The sequence below is a fragment of the Pistacia vera genome, unplaced genomic scaffold (genome assembly GCF_008641045.1).
Source record: "Pistacia vera cultivar Batoury unplaced genomic scaffold, PisVer_v2 Contig583, whole genome shotgun sequence".
NCBI classification, from domain to species: Eukaryota; Viridiplantae; Streptophyta; class Magnoliopsida; order Sapindales; family Anacardiaceae; genus Pistacia; species Pistacia vera.
In genome coordinates, this window is record NW_022196427.1 from 33876 (window position 1) to 50786 (window position 16911).

Below are 16911 nucleotides of genomic sequence, written 5' to 3' on the forward strand. Positions count from 1 at the left end.
ACACTACTTTACAATTTCATCATAGAATTGTATTTCTTTACTCAGGTTTGTCTTTTTGTCCCAATGGGATTTTTTTTTTTTTGTTTTTTTTAATAATCTACAAATGGTGGATGTCCAAAGGGGAGTGTTGTAAGCGGTGGACTTCCACCAATTTGGCACATGACCCATGCAAGTGCACTTGAAGAACATGAATTATAATTTGTTATTGTATAATTGGTCTTTATGGGAGATGGGTCGGTGAAGGAAGGCTATAAATTCAGCCCATTTCTATTTATACACAACTCAATTGAGAGAAAGAGTCAATAAAAGCTTCTTTTTCAGCGCTCTTAATTCTGCTTTTTACTTTTTAGTCCCTATTAGTTTATTTTATTTGCAATTACTCCTCTAAGATTATCACAAAAAGGGGTATTTTAGGGTCCGTTTGTTTTATTATTTTGGATAGGATTTTTGATATTTTTAGAGTTGGGTGAGAATAACGAAGTAAGATTTAAAAATTAACAAAAACACCCCTCTAGGTTTGCANGAGAGAAAGAGTCAATAAAAGCTTCTTTTTCAGCGCTCTTAATTCTGCTTTTTACTTTTTAGTCCCTATTAGTTTATTTTATTTGCAATTACTCCTCTAAGATTATCACAAAAAGGGGTATTTTAGGGTCCGTTTGTTTTATTATTTTGGATAGGATTTTTGATATTTTTAGAGTTGGGTGAGAATAACGAAGTAAGATTTAAAAATTAACAAAAACACCCCTCTAGGTTTGCAAATTTACTAAACACCCCAATATATAAAAAATTTGTAAAATGACAAAAACACCCCCACCCCCAGTTGCCTTTTTCGGCCAGATCTACAGCCATTTCTGGCCATCAACGATGACCAAAGATCTGGCCATCAACGACCAGATCTTTGGTTGTGGATCTGACCGAAAAATGATAGATCGACACACTACCGGCCAGATCCAGCCAGTAGTGTGCCATTATACCCCTAGTTAGTAAATACGCATATAAATGTAGTTTTTAAATGGTTCCCGAATTATTTACGAATTATTGGAATATCTGTATAATTCGTGAATTATACGCAAATTATTCGCGAATGATTGAAAAAAAAAAACTGATTGAAACGACGTCGTTTTGGTGGGGGAAGAAGAAATCAAGTCAGTGGAAATTAAATAGCCAGATGTTAGAAGAAGAGTGGAATGGGACAAGATCTAATTATTTTGTCCAAATTCAGAGTCCCAAAGCAATCTGTGATGTGTAGGGTCTAAATTAAGTGATGATTTATTAGTAACATGGGATTATGAAATTGAAATAAAATACTAATTAACCCAACAAAAAATATATGGGGTTTCCTAATAATAATTATTATAAAAATACAATTATATTGTCTTTTTTTCTAAGGGAAGCGATTGGAAAAGGGGTTATAGATTGGATTAATGATATTAAAATAATCTTATTCTTTATGTTAAATAACCTTAAATAAGGTTAAATAATAATTATTATAAAGAATAACTTATATTCAACCTAGTAATCTAGTAGTCTTAACTTTTATTGAATCAAAATAAATAAATAAATAAATGATAAACAATTAAAGTCATATATTATAGGTATAAAATAATAGTTACGGCTACGTTTGGTTTATTATTTTAGATAGGATTTTAAAAATAATATTGGGTAGTTGGATAGGGGAGTATTACGAGGTAAAATTTAAAAATTTATGAAAAAGCCCCTAGGTTTGCTAATTTAATTAAATACCCTAATATATAAAATGACAAAAACACCCCCACCACCTGCAGTGCCAGATTCCGGCCACCACCGTCTGAATCTGGCTGGAAAATCGTGTTACTACACAGACCAGTCGGATCTGTGTCGTAACGCATCGTTATGGCCTTTTCTGGCCAGATCCATCACGGATCTGGCCGGAAAAGGTCAAATCTACGGCCTGTTGTGGCCATGATGGCCGGAAAAGGCCAAAACGATGGCCATCTTTGGCCGTCAGATATGACCATCGTTTTCGGTCAACGATGGCCAAGATTTGGCCGTCGTTGACCTCAACGACGGCCATTTCTTTGGCCATCGTTCACGACCAGATCTGGCCTTTTCCGGCCAGATCCGTGGTGGATCTGGCCGAAAAAGGCTAGATCGATAAACTTCCGGCCATTTCTGGTCGGCAGGTAGGCCGTTGTACAGATTCTGGCTACCACCGACGGTGGTTGCCGGAATCCGGCAAGTATGGGTCGCGGGGGTGTTTTTGATAATTTTTAAACTTTTTTTTTCAGGGTGTATTTGATGAAATTAATAACCTTATGGGTCTAAAAGTAATTAAAAAAATAGGGTAATATTTCTGGAATAATATGCTAAACATTATTTGGAGAATAGGATTGAGAATATGGATAAAAATAATAAGCCAAACATGCCTAAGACTATTGTAACACTAATATTTTATATAGATTCGTGAGACAAAATTTTAGTTCTTGATTTAATATAATTTAATGGATTAATGGGAAGTTAAAATTGGTTGCATTTAATATCAAACTTATCAAATTTTAAATTAGTAAAGAATCATGGCTAAATATTGTGTTTGAGTCTGAAGACTATAATTTGAATATCAGTTATTCTTTATAATAATTATTATTTAACCTTATTTAAGGTTATTTAACATAAAGAATAAGCTTATTTAACCAGGTAATCCATAAAAGTGTTAAAACTAAGATTGATATTGCCGTATTTTTTAAAACGTATTATTAACAATGCACCGTATTAAACCCGTATATATCCGTACCATAATTTTCCCGTATCCGAATTTTATGGCCGAATTTTTATAAATGTATTTTTCACCGTTTGCTATATTATACCCGTAAAATTCCCGTACCTTTTTTTGCCGTACCCGTATTTACTAACTATGATTATACTAGATTCCGGCCACTTTTCGGCGATGGTGGCTGGAATCTGATAAATGTGAGTGGATAGGGGTGTTTTTGTTAATTTTTAAAATTTTTTCTGAGGGTGTTTTATTAAATTAATAAACTTAAGAGATTTAAAAATAGTTGAAGAAAATATAATAATATTTTGAGAATAATGAAATAAACTATTATTTTAAGGATAAGATTGAAAATAGGTTTTGGAATAACAAAACAAACGGACCCTAGATATTTAGAGCTCAAGCTTTAAATCTTTTGACAAATTGAAGGTAGTTNTTCCAGTATTCTTGTTAATTTGCAAAATTTTATATATCTAGGTTGTTTCCTAAGGAAAAACTAAATAGAGAACAAAGATAAGAAAACACTGAGGTTGGTATGAACTGCGACTTGTTCTTCTTGGGACCTATTCTGATAAGAGCAAATATAGAGTTTGGTTTGATAGAGGAAACCAGGACCTCAAAAGATAATAAGCTTTATTAAATAATAAAACTTTATTATTGGGAAAAACAATCTGTTCTTGTGTGCCTTTATCACTAGGCTTTATTGACTTAAATAGAGATAATAGAAACAACTTCCTAAAAAGTCTAGACAAACTCTAACACGCAAACAACTTAAATAACCAACAGATAATTCAAATAAAAAATATATTTATCTTTTAAGAAAGTAACATTCCCTTCCCCTTGAAGACACTCTTGTCCTCAAGGGTTTAATTCAACTAAGGTGGCCATAGTATTTCAGGACTTCCACCAGTAATTTCCATCTATTCATCTGCATCACTGTCATTGAGACATGAACAACTTTTTGCAACGATGTTCGGGACCAAATTTATCATTACATTTGAAGCATAATCCCTTTTTCCTTCTTTCATCTATTTCTTCCATTGTTAGTCTCCTAATTGGCATTGTTACTGGACTACTTTGAGCTTCATAATTTGCGGACGAAACTTTGGATGAGACGAGATCACGGGCTTTGTTCCTAGCTTCGTAAAGCTTGGCTAACTCAATGGTTGAGGATAAAGTTGAAGGCCTTCCCGCTTGAACTTCAGTTCTGATATTGTCCTTTAATCCACTAATAAAACAACTGACCTGCCTTTCCTGTGCCAAATGTCCAGTTTTGGAAAGCAATTTTTTGAACTTAGTCTGATATTCCTCAACAGATCATTGCTGCTGCAATTTGGTGAGTTCGCCAAAGAAATCAAAATATTGGTTTGGACCGTAATGAGAGTGAAGCCCAAATTTGAATTCTTCCCAAGTAATAACCGGTGCTTTCTGCTTCAAGAGTTGATACCATAATTGGGCGTCTCCTTCTAAATGAAAGGATGCAAGCGACACTTTATCAGTTGATGGAGTGTCAAGAAACTGAAAAAATTGCTCAACTCGACATATCCAGCTAGTAGGGTCTTCGTGGCCATTAAAACGAGGAAAAGTCAATTTGACTAGCTTTGGTGTGTACGTGGAATGAGAGCCATCCCCACTGCTACTACCATGAGCCCCACTGAGGCGGTCTTTGCTCTAGAACTCTCTCTTTCTTGCCTTGAAATGTGATCAATTCGGGTATTGAGTTGGGAGAATAATTCCTTTAGTTGATTGATGATGGTTTGCTGTCCCCCTGACAGAGACTGCACTTCCTTCTCTGATCCATGCCTGAGCTTTGATACCACTTTGGTATGAACTGCGACTTGTTCTTCTTGGGACCTATTATGATAAGAGCAAATATAGAGTTTGGTTTGATAGAGGAAACCAGGACCTCAAAAGATAATAAGCTTTATTCAATAATAAAACTTTATTATTAGGAAAAGCAATCTGTTCTTGTGAGCCTTTATCACCAGACTTTATTGACTTAAATAGAGATAATAGAAACAACTTCCTAAAAAGTCTAAACAAACTCTAACACGTAAACTTAAATAACCAACAGATAATTCAAATAACTAACAGATAATTCAAATAAAAAATATATTTATCTTTTAAGAACTTAACAGAGGTGCAGGATAACAAAGTTATGTGATTAACATTTAGCATATGACTATCCATGGGCGTAGTTGAGCAAGGAGTGTAACCTGATTGATTTTCACAATTGTGGTTTTCAAAGAAATAAAGCCCCAAACGTTGGAGCCTGGTCCACGTTTCAGATATGTCCTATGGTACTTGGAAGAGTCCTTGTCTGGTGGGGTTGCCTCAGCACATCTGAATAGCCAATTACTGATATTTTTATTGAACATCATAAACCTTTTAATTCCCAGACCCAGTATATTTACAATCATTATTGGTTGTTTAAATTATCCATATGATGCTATTATCTGCTTGTGTAAGGTTTCTCAAACGAATCTATCATGCAAAAAACCTACTTTTTTGCCGCATGATTTATTGCTTCACTTAGCTCGGTTTAGAAATTTCCCACCTGTGCAGTTAGGAAATATCAGATCATTTAATGGTCATCTCTTCTGAATAACTTGCAGAGTTAATGGATTTTTGCTTCTTTTTTGCATTTTTTCACTCACAGGCTACAACTGGAGTTAGCAAATGCACACTTTGCCTGAGTAATCGCCAACATCCAACAGCTACTCCTTGTGGTCATGTATTCTGCTGGTATGGTCCTGATGTTCTCTTTTTCATTGTCAATCTCTATTTTATTTCTCTCTCTCTCTCTCTCAACGTTCCACTGAGCTGCAGTAATATCTGTAATTGTGCTTAAGGCATGCTATGTTTGCAGGAACTGCATCATGGAATGGTGCAATGAAAAGCCAGAATGCCCTCTCTGCCGTACTCCCATAACTCATTCAAGCCTAGTTTGTCTGTATCATTCAGATTTCTAGGATGGGCATAGAATTACTTGCGGTTAGGAAGAACACTAATAAAAAGCCACCAACTTGTTTGCTTCTTTGAAGATGTAAAGTATCAATCTGGGGAATGAGTTAGAAATTTAGAAAACAATTCCCTATGGTGGTCACATAGTTGTAATTGCATCAGATTTTTTTCAATGGCCAATGAGCGTTCACATAATTTGGAAATTGGGATTCTTTTTTCCTCTTTCTGGTGTAGAATGTAAATTATCAGAAGGGAATAGTTGCATAATGAGTTTGCTTCTGGAGCAATGTTTTTTGNCCCTCCTTCATATGTCCCTTAAATTTTCGAAAATTCACTAATGTATTTATAAAACGATCAAATAGTTCAGCAGTCAACTATACGATAAAATGAATTATTCATTATAACCGTTTATACAATGACAAATAAGTTCACAATTTCTGTACTTCTTTCCACCTCTATTTTGTAAGAATTTCTGTAAACCAAAAGGATTCTGAATTCTTTATGCATAACATATAAAAGGGCATAATACAATTAAGTGATCCTAATGTTATACTCACGAAAAATTGGATCAGGAGTGGTCAATACCATTGCAAAACAAAAATCAGATCAAAAATCAAAATCTCTAACCTTTAGTGACCTCTCCTTTTTTAAGATCAACAATATAAGTAACCTCGTTAAACCCAATTTTCTGCAATTCAAAAACATGGGGAAAAATAACTAACTATTTGATTGGGATCAGAAATTAAAAATAAATAAATAAATAAATAAAACAATAAATAAGAGAAACAGTGAGGTATGGTTGACCTCGGGAGCAATATTGATCTGATATACAAGGCCGATTTTCTTAGTGAGTTCTTTAGCGGCATCAGTGGTCAGATGCTGTTTCATCTGCTCCAACAGAGCATCAGACTTGAGCTGAGTTGAGTTAGCCATTGAATTTCGCTAAACTTGCGGACTGTTACAAGGTTGAAATGTTACGAGAATAAGAAGGTTGAAGAAATGAATTTTATGGTATTTATTATCAGCACGAAAGAGGGAGGGGGATGGGTAGAGGGAGTTGAGTGACGTGCCGACATTATTGATTGCCGTTGGCAGGGATTAGATGAGGAACGGACACGCATCCCAACTCCCAAGTCTTAACAGAGGATAGACATGGGCCTATTCTATCAACATTTCTGTTAATGGGCTGAGACATCTAGTTTGGCCGTTTGGGGGCCCATTTTTACCATTTGGGCTTAACAAATGTTAACAAGTTTTTTATTTCTCTCTTTTGAGTTTTGACTCGGATATGTCGGGTTCCTGAAGGAGAAATGTACCCCAGAATGTGCTTCAGGTGGTTGTTGTGAACAGTGGAGATACTTGCTCTGCTATTCCACAGAAATTTGACTTGAAAACTGAGTTCTTTGATTCAATCTCAATTGTGATGCTCTCTTCGTTGGCCAATGGCTTTGTGTTGCTGGCTCACCTAACTGACCTGCACCTACTACTAATTTGCTCTTTAAGTTGTTGATTGTTCCACACATACTTCAACCTGACGACGTTTCTTTTTGTGATGTTAAGTAATAAGCACATTATGTGCTGCTAGTGCCTAGACCTCTACCTCTAATAAAGTTCAGTTTCCTTCATCTATTAATAAAATTATACCCACAACCTTTTTATACAAACTTTCTCTCACAAACTTATGTGTCAAAAGTAGGAGTGAGTATGGATAGCGGGTAGAACCCGAATCGATACTGTGCAGGTAAGTTCCAGTTCCAATTCCAATTTTTTGGAACTGTTACTGTGCTTATTTAGTTTTTATTCCTATATGTGCAAGAACCGAAATCGAAACTTGTGATGGGAACCGAAATCGAAACCTGTGATAGGAACCTGAAACGGGTACCTTAAATGGAAGCTGTCTTGGAACCGAGTCTGAGTACTCAAGTAGGAACCTGTATTGGAATCTAGATTTAAATGAAATATTGTAAAAAATTGGGGGTCTTTATAATTTTACATATAAAAAATTCAAAATGGCCAAATGGGATGAAATGTTATATAAAAAATTATAGTATAATAATAATAATAACCTAATCAAATATATATACAATTAATTATACATATATACTTCATCATATAAAAAACTTTAATATATTATAATAACCTAATCAAATTAATATATTAAAAATTTTACATATAAAAAACTTTAATATATTATAATATTAAAGTTTTGATTAATTAAGTATATAAATTATAATATTAAAGTTTTGATTAATTAAGTATATAAATTATAATTGGAATCAGGATCAAATTAAAAGTGTTTTAATGTTATTAAAAGAATTATTTTTTAATAAAATAATATATTTGATTGAATAACATTTAGTTATTTATTTCAATTATCAAATTCTAAGTATATCTATAGTAAATTAATAATTAATTAATTATATATGATAAATTGATAAACATTAGTACATTACTATTTAAATGATTACCTTATCATTAATTAATTATAATATTACATTATAGATTTATAGTATGATTACTTAATTAATTATAACGTTACATTATAAACATTAATAATTTGCTAAATTATTACATTACTTTATTAAATGATTAGTACATTATAGTGTGATAACTCATATCTCATGAGTCACATTATATTAAGAAAACTTAAAGTTAGAGTCATACTAGTTATGTAATTAAATATTCATAAATCATATTAATATTAATATTTTATTTTATTTTATTTTATTGTCACAAATTCACAAATAATGTTAATTTAACTTTATTTTCACTATAGTAATTATAATATTATATAATATTTATATTTTTGGATAATAAAGTTCACTAAAATTTAATTCCCAAAATTAAGTCCATAACTATACTTTGTAAAATATATATATTTATAATTTTAAGGATTTCTTAATTTTTCAAGGGTGTATTTGTAAAATTTTAAGGCGTGTTTGTCATTTTTTAAACTAATAGGAGGGTAACAATTTTTTACAGGGTACCCGGGTAAGGAATTGGAACCTGCATTTCAGGTTCCGGTTCCAAGAATCAAAGAACTAGAACCTGTCGATTTCGATTCCGGTTCTCGTTCCTTTTCCTAGGAACCTGAAGTTCCAGTTTCAGTTCTCCCAAAAAACGCAGGGTACCCAAAATCGCTCACCCATAGGCAAAAGATGATCAGATTATTTTAAATTTAAAATAAACTTTCACCAAATCATTTTTTTCTCATATAAGTTTATGAGAGAAAGTTTGTATAAAAAAAGTTGTGGGTGTAGTATTACTAAAAAAAAAAAAAAAAAAAAAAACGTGTGCACTGATTTAAACGTATTTTTTTCTATTTTGTTATTTCCTGTCATGTCATAAAATATTACTGGTAAATAATTAAACATACCATATGACCCAATTTCTTTTCTTTATAATTTTTATTACAGTTGAATGCATTAATCCAATTGAGTTCTCTTAACTTTTTAGGGTCACGGGATCAGTTATTATTATGATTATTATTTTTTATTGTTATATTTACATTCACCTTTGTTCCTTGAGACCTTTAAAATGACAGTAGACGGCTATGACTTATAGATCATGAGCCCTTTTTTCACACAAATTTTTATACAATTTTTGAGCTGTTAGATTAAAGCATTTGATTATTTGAATGGTTGAGATTAAACCTAAATTATGTTATTTTTCAAGTGCATTATATGTGCAATTTATGAGTCGTTAGATCAAAAGGCTTTGAGTGGTTGAGATTCAATACAGCTTACGTAATCAATGCACTTTGAAAATACCTAATTAATGCATCTTGAGGGGTTAAACCGAAAGACAGTGCTATTTGGGTCAGTTGATTGGATCAAAAACCTTTTTTGGGAAGGTAAATTTACGAATTTACTCTTCAGTAAACTAAATTTATTTTTGGCTCCTAAACCCTGCCTTTTAAAGGGAAAACAATTCCCTTCATTGACATTATGGAAGAATGAGAGAGAAGTAATTATTATTTCAATATTTCCAATAATAGAAGTTTGAAAGTTGGAATTAATTTATTGTAATAATTAAATTTCTTACAAAAAAGAAAAAAAAAAGAAAAAAAAAGGTAAACTTCAGTGGCTCATTACAGTAAAAAGGTGGAAAAAATGAGATAAATGAAGCTCCGAGTTTTGGAGATATGAGTATATGAATAGATGGGTGCAATGAGAATTTTGTGTTTGCTATGAACATTGAAAGAAATAGAGTTAATAATCTTACGGGTGTTGGTACGATATAAAGAAGGTATAAACAATGATAAAAACCCTAGTTAGTAAATACGGGTACGGCAAAAAAACGGTACGAGAGTTTTACGGGTATAATATGGCAAACAGTGAAAAATACGTTTATAAAAATTAGGCCATAAAATTCGAATACGGGAAATATACGATACGGGTATATACGGGTTTAATACGGTGCATTGTCAATAATACGTTTTGAAAAATGCGGCAATATCAATCTTAGTTTTAATACTTTTATGGATTACTTGACTAAAATCAATATAGTATTTTAAATGTAAAGTATTCAATTAACCAATAACACAAATATATAATATATAACTGATATTTAAATTATAGTCTCCAGACTCAAACACAATATTTAGCCATGATTCTTTACTAATTTATAACTTGATAAGTTTGATATTAAATGCAACCAATTTTAACTTTCTATTAATCCATTAAATTATTTAAATCAAAAACTAAAATTTTGTCTCACAAATCTATATAAAATATTAGTGTTACAATAGTCTAACTATTATTTTATACCTATAATATATGACAGTTTTTTTTTTTCATAATAAATTATTATTTTAATTTCATTAATCCAATCTAATTTATTAGATAGCATGGAAATAATTTAAAATATGAAATGTGTTTTGACTCAATATCATAATTAAGCAAATTACTATTTAATTCAAGAAAATTATTCATTACAAAATGAATACAAAGAGGCAGGTGAAAACGTGAACTCTACATATTACTTTTGAGTTTGAAATGTACAGGTGTCAGGTGTGGGGGAATGGGCGGGAAAGTGGATGTCTTTGGGCTGGTTAGTTTTTTTATTCCCCCCCTTTTAAAACGACGTCGTTTCAATTATTATTATTATTTTTTTTAAATTCGCGAATAATTCGTGAATTATACGGATACTCCAATAATTCGCGAATAATTCTGCAGTCCTTTATAAAATACGTAAATACGCATTTTATACGCGTATTTACTAACTAGGATAAAAACTATCTAAGCAATGTGATGATTAACTAGGTAGAAATGTATGGATGTGGACGATGACCAAGGTTGTGCATGCTTTTTTCTTGTGTCAGAACCGTTTGCAAGTGTAATCCCTTATGAGAAGCACCCAAAGTGAAACACATTGATTTTCATCACAATTTCATAAAAGGTACACCGTTTTATCTCATTTTCGCCAACAAATGAATATGCTAATTCATATTGTGATAAAATAGATGCTGGATAAAAAATGTTTTCTGTAATTGATCTAATGTTGTGTAGAAAAAATAGATAGAGCTGGATAAATTTTTTTTCTATATATTAATATGAATGTTGTGTGGATAAAAAAGAGAAAACTAGATAAAAAGTGTTTTTTGTATATTGATTAGAATAGAGAGCTGTATAAAAAATGTTTTCCATATATCAATGTTTTATGTATATTGATTTGAATGTATTCTGTATATTGATTTGAATATTGATAAAATAGAGAGAACAAGATAAAAAATGTTTTTGGTATATTACTGTTTTCTATATATTGATCAAAATGTTTTATGTATATTGATAAAATAGAGATAACTGGATAAAAAATGCTAGTTCATATTGTGATAAAATAGAGAGAGCTAGATAAAAAATGTTCATATATGACAACCTAAGAGTTTCAAAGAAGAATAAGAGAGTATTATCGTTATCCAATACTTGTTTTAGGTGTTGAGAGATTTTGTAATGGCCACTTTTTACTTTCAAAACAATTAGGATTTTGAGAAGGAAAGTTGGGGATGATGGATAGTAATTCCTTCTTTATTTGAAGAAATAATATTTTGAAATTGGTAAGAGCATCGGATTGAAACATACAGACTTCCTTAGTTTAATTAAGTTAATTTATGTTTAATTCCATTAATAGTTAAATAAGAAATAAAAATCTAGTATTGACAATCAGACACTTTAAAAAGGAAAGAAAGAAATTTAAGACCAAAATGGTGGACATGTAAACATTTAGCAACTAGAGAAGTTGTAATGAAATTGGTTTAATTTAAAGAGAAATCAGAAGTTTGTTTTGTAATGTAAGAATTAAGAACTTAGACAACTATAGAAGTTTGTTTTGTAATCTAAGAGTTCATATTTCGTTTGGTATGATTTTGTTTATTAATAAGTGCTGATTTTCGTGTTGGAAGGAAAGTATTATTCATTGTTCAATTTGGAAGGAAACTATGGAATATGGAGAGCGAAATGCGGTATTGGAAGCAATTTTCGACAACAATGAAGATTAAACTCAATGACCTATGATGTGAACGATGATGGAGTGACGACCCATGGCACTGAAATTGTAAATTCGGATACCAAAGCAAGTACTAATAAAGCAGAAGCGATTGTTGAACATGGTCCTTAGGCAGGTTTGTTTTTTCGTAGCTTGGAATCTTTCTTCAAAGCATATAAAGAGCATGCAAAATATAAAGGCTTTGCTCTTGCGAAGAAATCAACATGTAAGGGAAGGAATGATGATAGAAGATATCAAACTATTAGTTGTGACAAAGGAATGAAAGCATATTATGAGAAGTCCTTGAAGAGGACAAATTGTCCTGCTAGGTTAAACGCGGTTCTAAAATCTAATGGAAAGTGGCAGGTTACAAAAGTTCAGACAAACCACAATCATGATTTGGATACATCAATGTGTAGGCTCATGGCAGGGCATAAGAATTTGAATCCTGAAGTGAGGAGAAATCGAGAGGCTAATGATATTGCTGGGTTCAGGCCTTGCAAAAGCACTAGGTTGCTTGAAGTCCAATATGGTGGGCTAGAGAATCTAACATGGTTGTCAAAGGATCGTCACAATTTCATTGAAAAAAGAGAGGTTGAGACTCGGTGAAGGTGATGTTGAGTCAATCCACATATTATTCTTGAGGATGCAGCAAGGGGATAGAGATTTTTTTCACTTGATTGATGTTTACAGTGATTCTAGGTTTTTCAATGTCATTTGGGTTCATCTCATTCCAAAGTTGCTTACGAGGAGTTCAATGATGTTGTTAGCTTTGACACAACATACTTAGTGAACCAGTACAAAATGCCATTCGCTACATTTGTAGGCATCAACCACCATAGATAATCCATTCTATTAGGTTGTGCTTGATTTCACAAGAGGATGTTGATAATTTTAAATGGTTGTTCACTTGTTGGCTGTCAGCAATGGGAGACATTCATCCAAAAGCCATAATCAGTGATCAATGTGAAAGTATCAAGAAAGCCATCTTAGAAATCATGTCCAATATTGTTCATATATCTTGCTTGTGGCATATTCTATGTAAAGTCCCAAAGAAGTTTAGGAGTATTGCAAATTATGATATTGTAGTTCATGAGTTTAAAGCTATCATATATGACAACTTAACTGTTGAGATGTTTGAGAGCAATTGGGATGGTTTCATGGAGAGGCATGGGCTGCAGGGAAATGAATGGTTGTTGAAGCTTTTCAGGGAGAGGACAAATTGGGTGCCAATCTATTTGAACAACATATTATGGGTTGGAATGCTATCAACTCAAGGGGATGAGGTCATGCATGCATATTTTGATGGGTATGTGAATTCGACGAGAATGTTTAAACAATTTGTGGATCAGTACGAGATTGCTATCACAATAAGATGGAGAAGGAATTTTGTGCTGATTTTAGAAGTAAAGATATAGTGCTTAAGTGCATTTATGAATTTGAATTGGAGAGGCAGTTTCAGCGAGCATTCACAAACGGAATGTTCAGGGTTGTTCAAGACGAGATAAGGCGCATGTTGTACTGCAATGTAACTCCACATATCGATGAGGAAGTGCAGTAAGATGGTGTTAAGAAGTTCAAGGTGACGAAGAGATGTATAGTGAATGACTAGTATCGCAAGGAGTTCACTTATGAAGTTGAGTATATAGAAGATGGACAATTGTGAGGTGTAATTGCAGGTTCGTGCATAAATTTTTTCTTTCTTTTTCAGAAGTATTACGTGTGTGTGATAATCATTGTTTTACTTCTTTCAAAATTTTCAAAGTCTTTTACGTGTGAAATAGGTTTGAATTATGAATTTAGGATACATATTTTATAGTCTAACATTAAGGAAATATTATTGACATGAGTAATATATTGTAGTTACTTTAGCATATGGTAAATATTACCAAAATTACGTGTGATATAGGTTGGAACCTGAATATTCTATAATTTACTGAAATTGTATATTATAAATTAAGCTTTTAAAATTTTGGTTTCATTGTAGTTATTGGAAATGGGAGATGAATTTGGTTTATGATTCCCGTGTAATATTGGTTTCATTGTGTTTGGCTTCATTCAGACAAGTAAAATTTTAATGTTTGATTTTTCTTTCCTTCTCAAATTTTAATGTAATTGCAAGAAATTTGAATCAAAGGGAATCATCTGTTGCCATATTTTCAAGATATTGTCTGTGAAAGACATTAACATGATCAATGAGCATTATCTAATAAGGAGGTGGAGGACAGACGTTTATCGACGACATAGCTATATGTTTTTTATAAGAGGGTATCTGCACATGACAAGAGAGTATGAAACATAAAGGAGGATGGATAAGAAATTTCAAGAAGCATGTTGTTGTTGCCTTGACAATAGGAACAAGTTGGAGTACTTGGACAAGAGGTTGGAAGACTTAAAGGCAGAATTGTTGAATTGGCAAGATGGGATGAATGTGCAAGAAGAGAACTCAAATGACGTTATTGTGAGGCAACTAGATGATGATAATAGGGGAAGAAATACAATTGTCTTTGATATATTTGTGACTTGGAGTCGTAGATGTCCACGGAGTAATGATACAGATCACGACGCGAACTCTGCCAAAATAATGTAGTCAGGAATCAACAAGCATGTCGAGGCGGAGAAGGTCAGAGTAGAGCAAGAGGTTGAAGAGGGAGATGATGAGGTCGATCAACAAATAACACTAGTTCAATTGTTTCAAGTCAAGTACAATCACTGTATGATATTGTTTACTGTCATTGACACCACATTTTAACTTGACTCGGGTTTTAAAAACATTTTGGTTTGCTCTTTAGGTCAAACAACAGAGTACAGGTAATGAGCATGCGACTGTTAATGAAAATGTATGTTATTTTGATTTGAACATAAGCCAAGACATTTATATGTCAAATATTAATGAGGATTTTAGGCAGTGGTAGACCCATGATTTTTACTCGGTGGGGGGGCCTCTGCGGCTTTGCCATTGTTTGCCAAACAACTAGTAAAAACTTTAAAAAAATCATCAAACCTTAAGCAAAGGAAATAATACAATATTAAGAACCTGAAAGAAAATAATGCAATAAAACAATACTTTACTACTTGAATAAATCTATGAGAAACAAAACCTTGAGCAAATAAGTTGAAAATAACATCAAATTCACAAGGAAACATAAGAAATTTTTTATCTGGAAAAACCTCTTCAATGTGAAGAGAGCAAAAAACCACGTGAATCTAACGATCTACTTAAATCTAATATAATTAAAAGAGTTTACAACAACCACAATCCACAAAAAATATTCCACACAAATTTCTTATTTCTCTCTCCCCCCCCCCCCCCCCCCCCCCCCTTTTTTTGGCTTTCTAAGAGTATAATATAAATTTTCATGACTTTAATCGACTTAGCCTAAGCTAAAGTCAACCAAAACTTAAATCAAGTCAACTTTGCGTTAACTTTTAATATGAATTAATAAAAAAAAGGGGGATTTTTCTTGGTATAAACATAGATAATAACTCAAACTTCTTTAATAATTTTGAGTAATTAAACGGTGACTTTTGAAACGTAGGAAAGTGGCAGGTGAAGGGTGAAGAATAACGTCAAGTAAAATATAGTTAAGGTTTAATATGGGAAAGTGGGAACATTCTTAGACACAAAACACAAAACAAACTCACAAGATCCATGCCTTTTCCCATCAAATTAGAATAAAAAACCGTAAAAAAAGCATGATTCAACCCTAAAATAAACTAAAATGAAATGAGCAATACACATACCTAAAACTGATAAAACAGAAAACGGAGTTAATTGTGGCACCTTGAGTAGTGAAAGCTTTAACAATTTCAGTCTTCAAAAGTTTTAAGAGCGGATAGCATCAGAAAGAGAATGAGAGAATGAAAGAGTAAAAAATTTTGTGAATAAAATCATAAAAAGTAGGTGGAGACGTAGAGAAAAGTTGAGAGAGTTTTTAATTTTTAATATGATGTGGACCTGAAATATATATATTAATAGCAAGTTTTTTTATGGGTCTGGATATATATATATATTTTACATCTGAGGGTAGACCTGGATATATATATATTAATATCATTTTTTTTTGTGGGCCTATATAAGCAATATTTTCAAAAATATGAGGCCTACCCTCAAAGGGGTTGGATCTGCCCCTGATTTTAGGAGTGGCAAAATGAGTGAAAGGCTAAGGAATGTAAACAATGATATTAATCAGACAATGAATATCACTCAAGAGTTATCCGATATTGATATGAGAAATTAGATTAGATTATAGTAGTGACAAAGGTTTTAGGGCGGAATTTTTTTGTTTGAATGATTTGGGTGAAATTATTTGATGTTCTTGATTATTATGAGTTGTGGGTATTATTTGGTTATTGTTAAGTGGCTTAGTAATTTTATTTATTTATTTATTTGTAAAAAAATTATTGTTTGTTAATAATTTGGTTATTGTTTGTTACTAATTTGTTATTATGGTTTAGGGTTTAACCACTTAACAGTAATGTCTCAATATAATTAAACGTCTAGTTGGCTGCAGATTGCATGACTTCTAATAGAAAAAAAGGAAAAACTTTAATTCAATGTAGTCTTTTTTATTTTAATTTAAAAAAAAAAAAGTCTTCCCTAAACCATGCAATATTGTTTGTTGGAAACATGTCTACATGCTCTCTCTTCTTCAATCATGTTTTCTCTCAATTAAGTTAAAGTTATTTATGCAAGTGTATTTTGTTTTGTATTG

General features: G+C 32.1%; 1 protein-coding gene and 1 long non-coding RNA gene across 3 annotated transcripts; both read left to right on the top strand.

Moving 5' to 3' along the window:
* The first annotated feature begins 3206 nt into the window (after positions 1 to 3206).
* LOC116109595 lies at positions 3207 to 5995 on the top strand. Of its 2 annotated transcripts, none has more exons than XR_004124778.1 (3): positions 3207 to 5072; positions 5409 to 5494; positions 5619 to 5995. It is a non-coding gene; the product is annotated as an uncharacterized LOC116109595 (long non-coding RNA). The 2 variants fall into 2 exon arrangements; XR_004124777.1 differs by having other exon boundaries at positions 3208 to 5213.
* Positions 5996 to 12475: 6480 nt separating this feature from the next.
* Positions 12476 to 14786, top strand: LOC116109598 (protein FAR1-RELATED SEQUENCE 6-like). The gene is made up of 4 exons (XM_031395832.1): positions 12476 to 12728; positions 13121 to 13505; positions 13601 to 13753; positions 14552 to 14786. Exons 1-4 carry the CDS (start codon positions 12476 to 12478, stop codon positions 14784 to 14786), a joined length of 1026 nt encoding a protein of 341 aa, XP_031251692.1.
* Positions 14787 to 16911: the final 2125 nt, after the last annotated feature.

Excerpts from the sequence above, each read along its gene's own strand:
- LOC116109598 (XM_031395832.1), top strand. The coding sequence starts at position 12,476 with ATGAAAGCATATTATGAGAAGTCCTTGAAGAGGACAAATTGTCCTGCT. Across the intron at positions 12,729-13,120 it reads GTTGCTTGAAGTCCAATATG|CAATGGGAGACATTCATCCA; the intron begins GTGGGCTAGAGA and ends GTTGGCTGTCAG. Across the intron at positions 13,506-13,600 it reads ATGCATGCATATTTTGATGG|AAGTAAAGATATAGTGCTTA; the intron begins GTATGTGAATTC and ends TGCTGATTTTAG.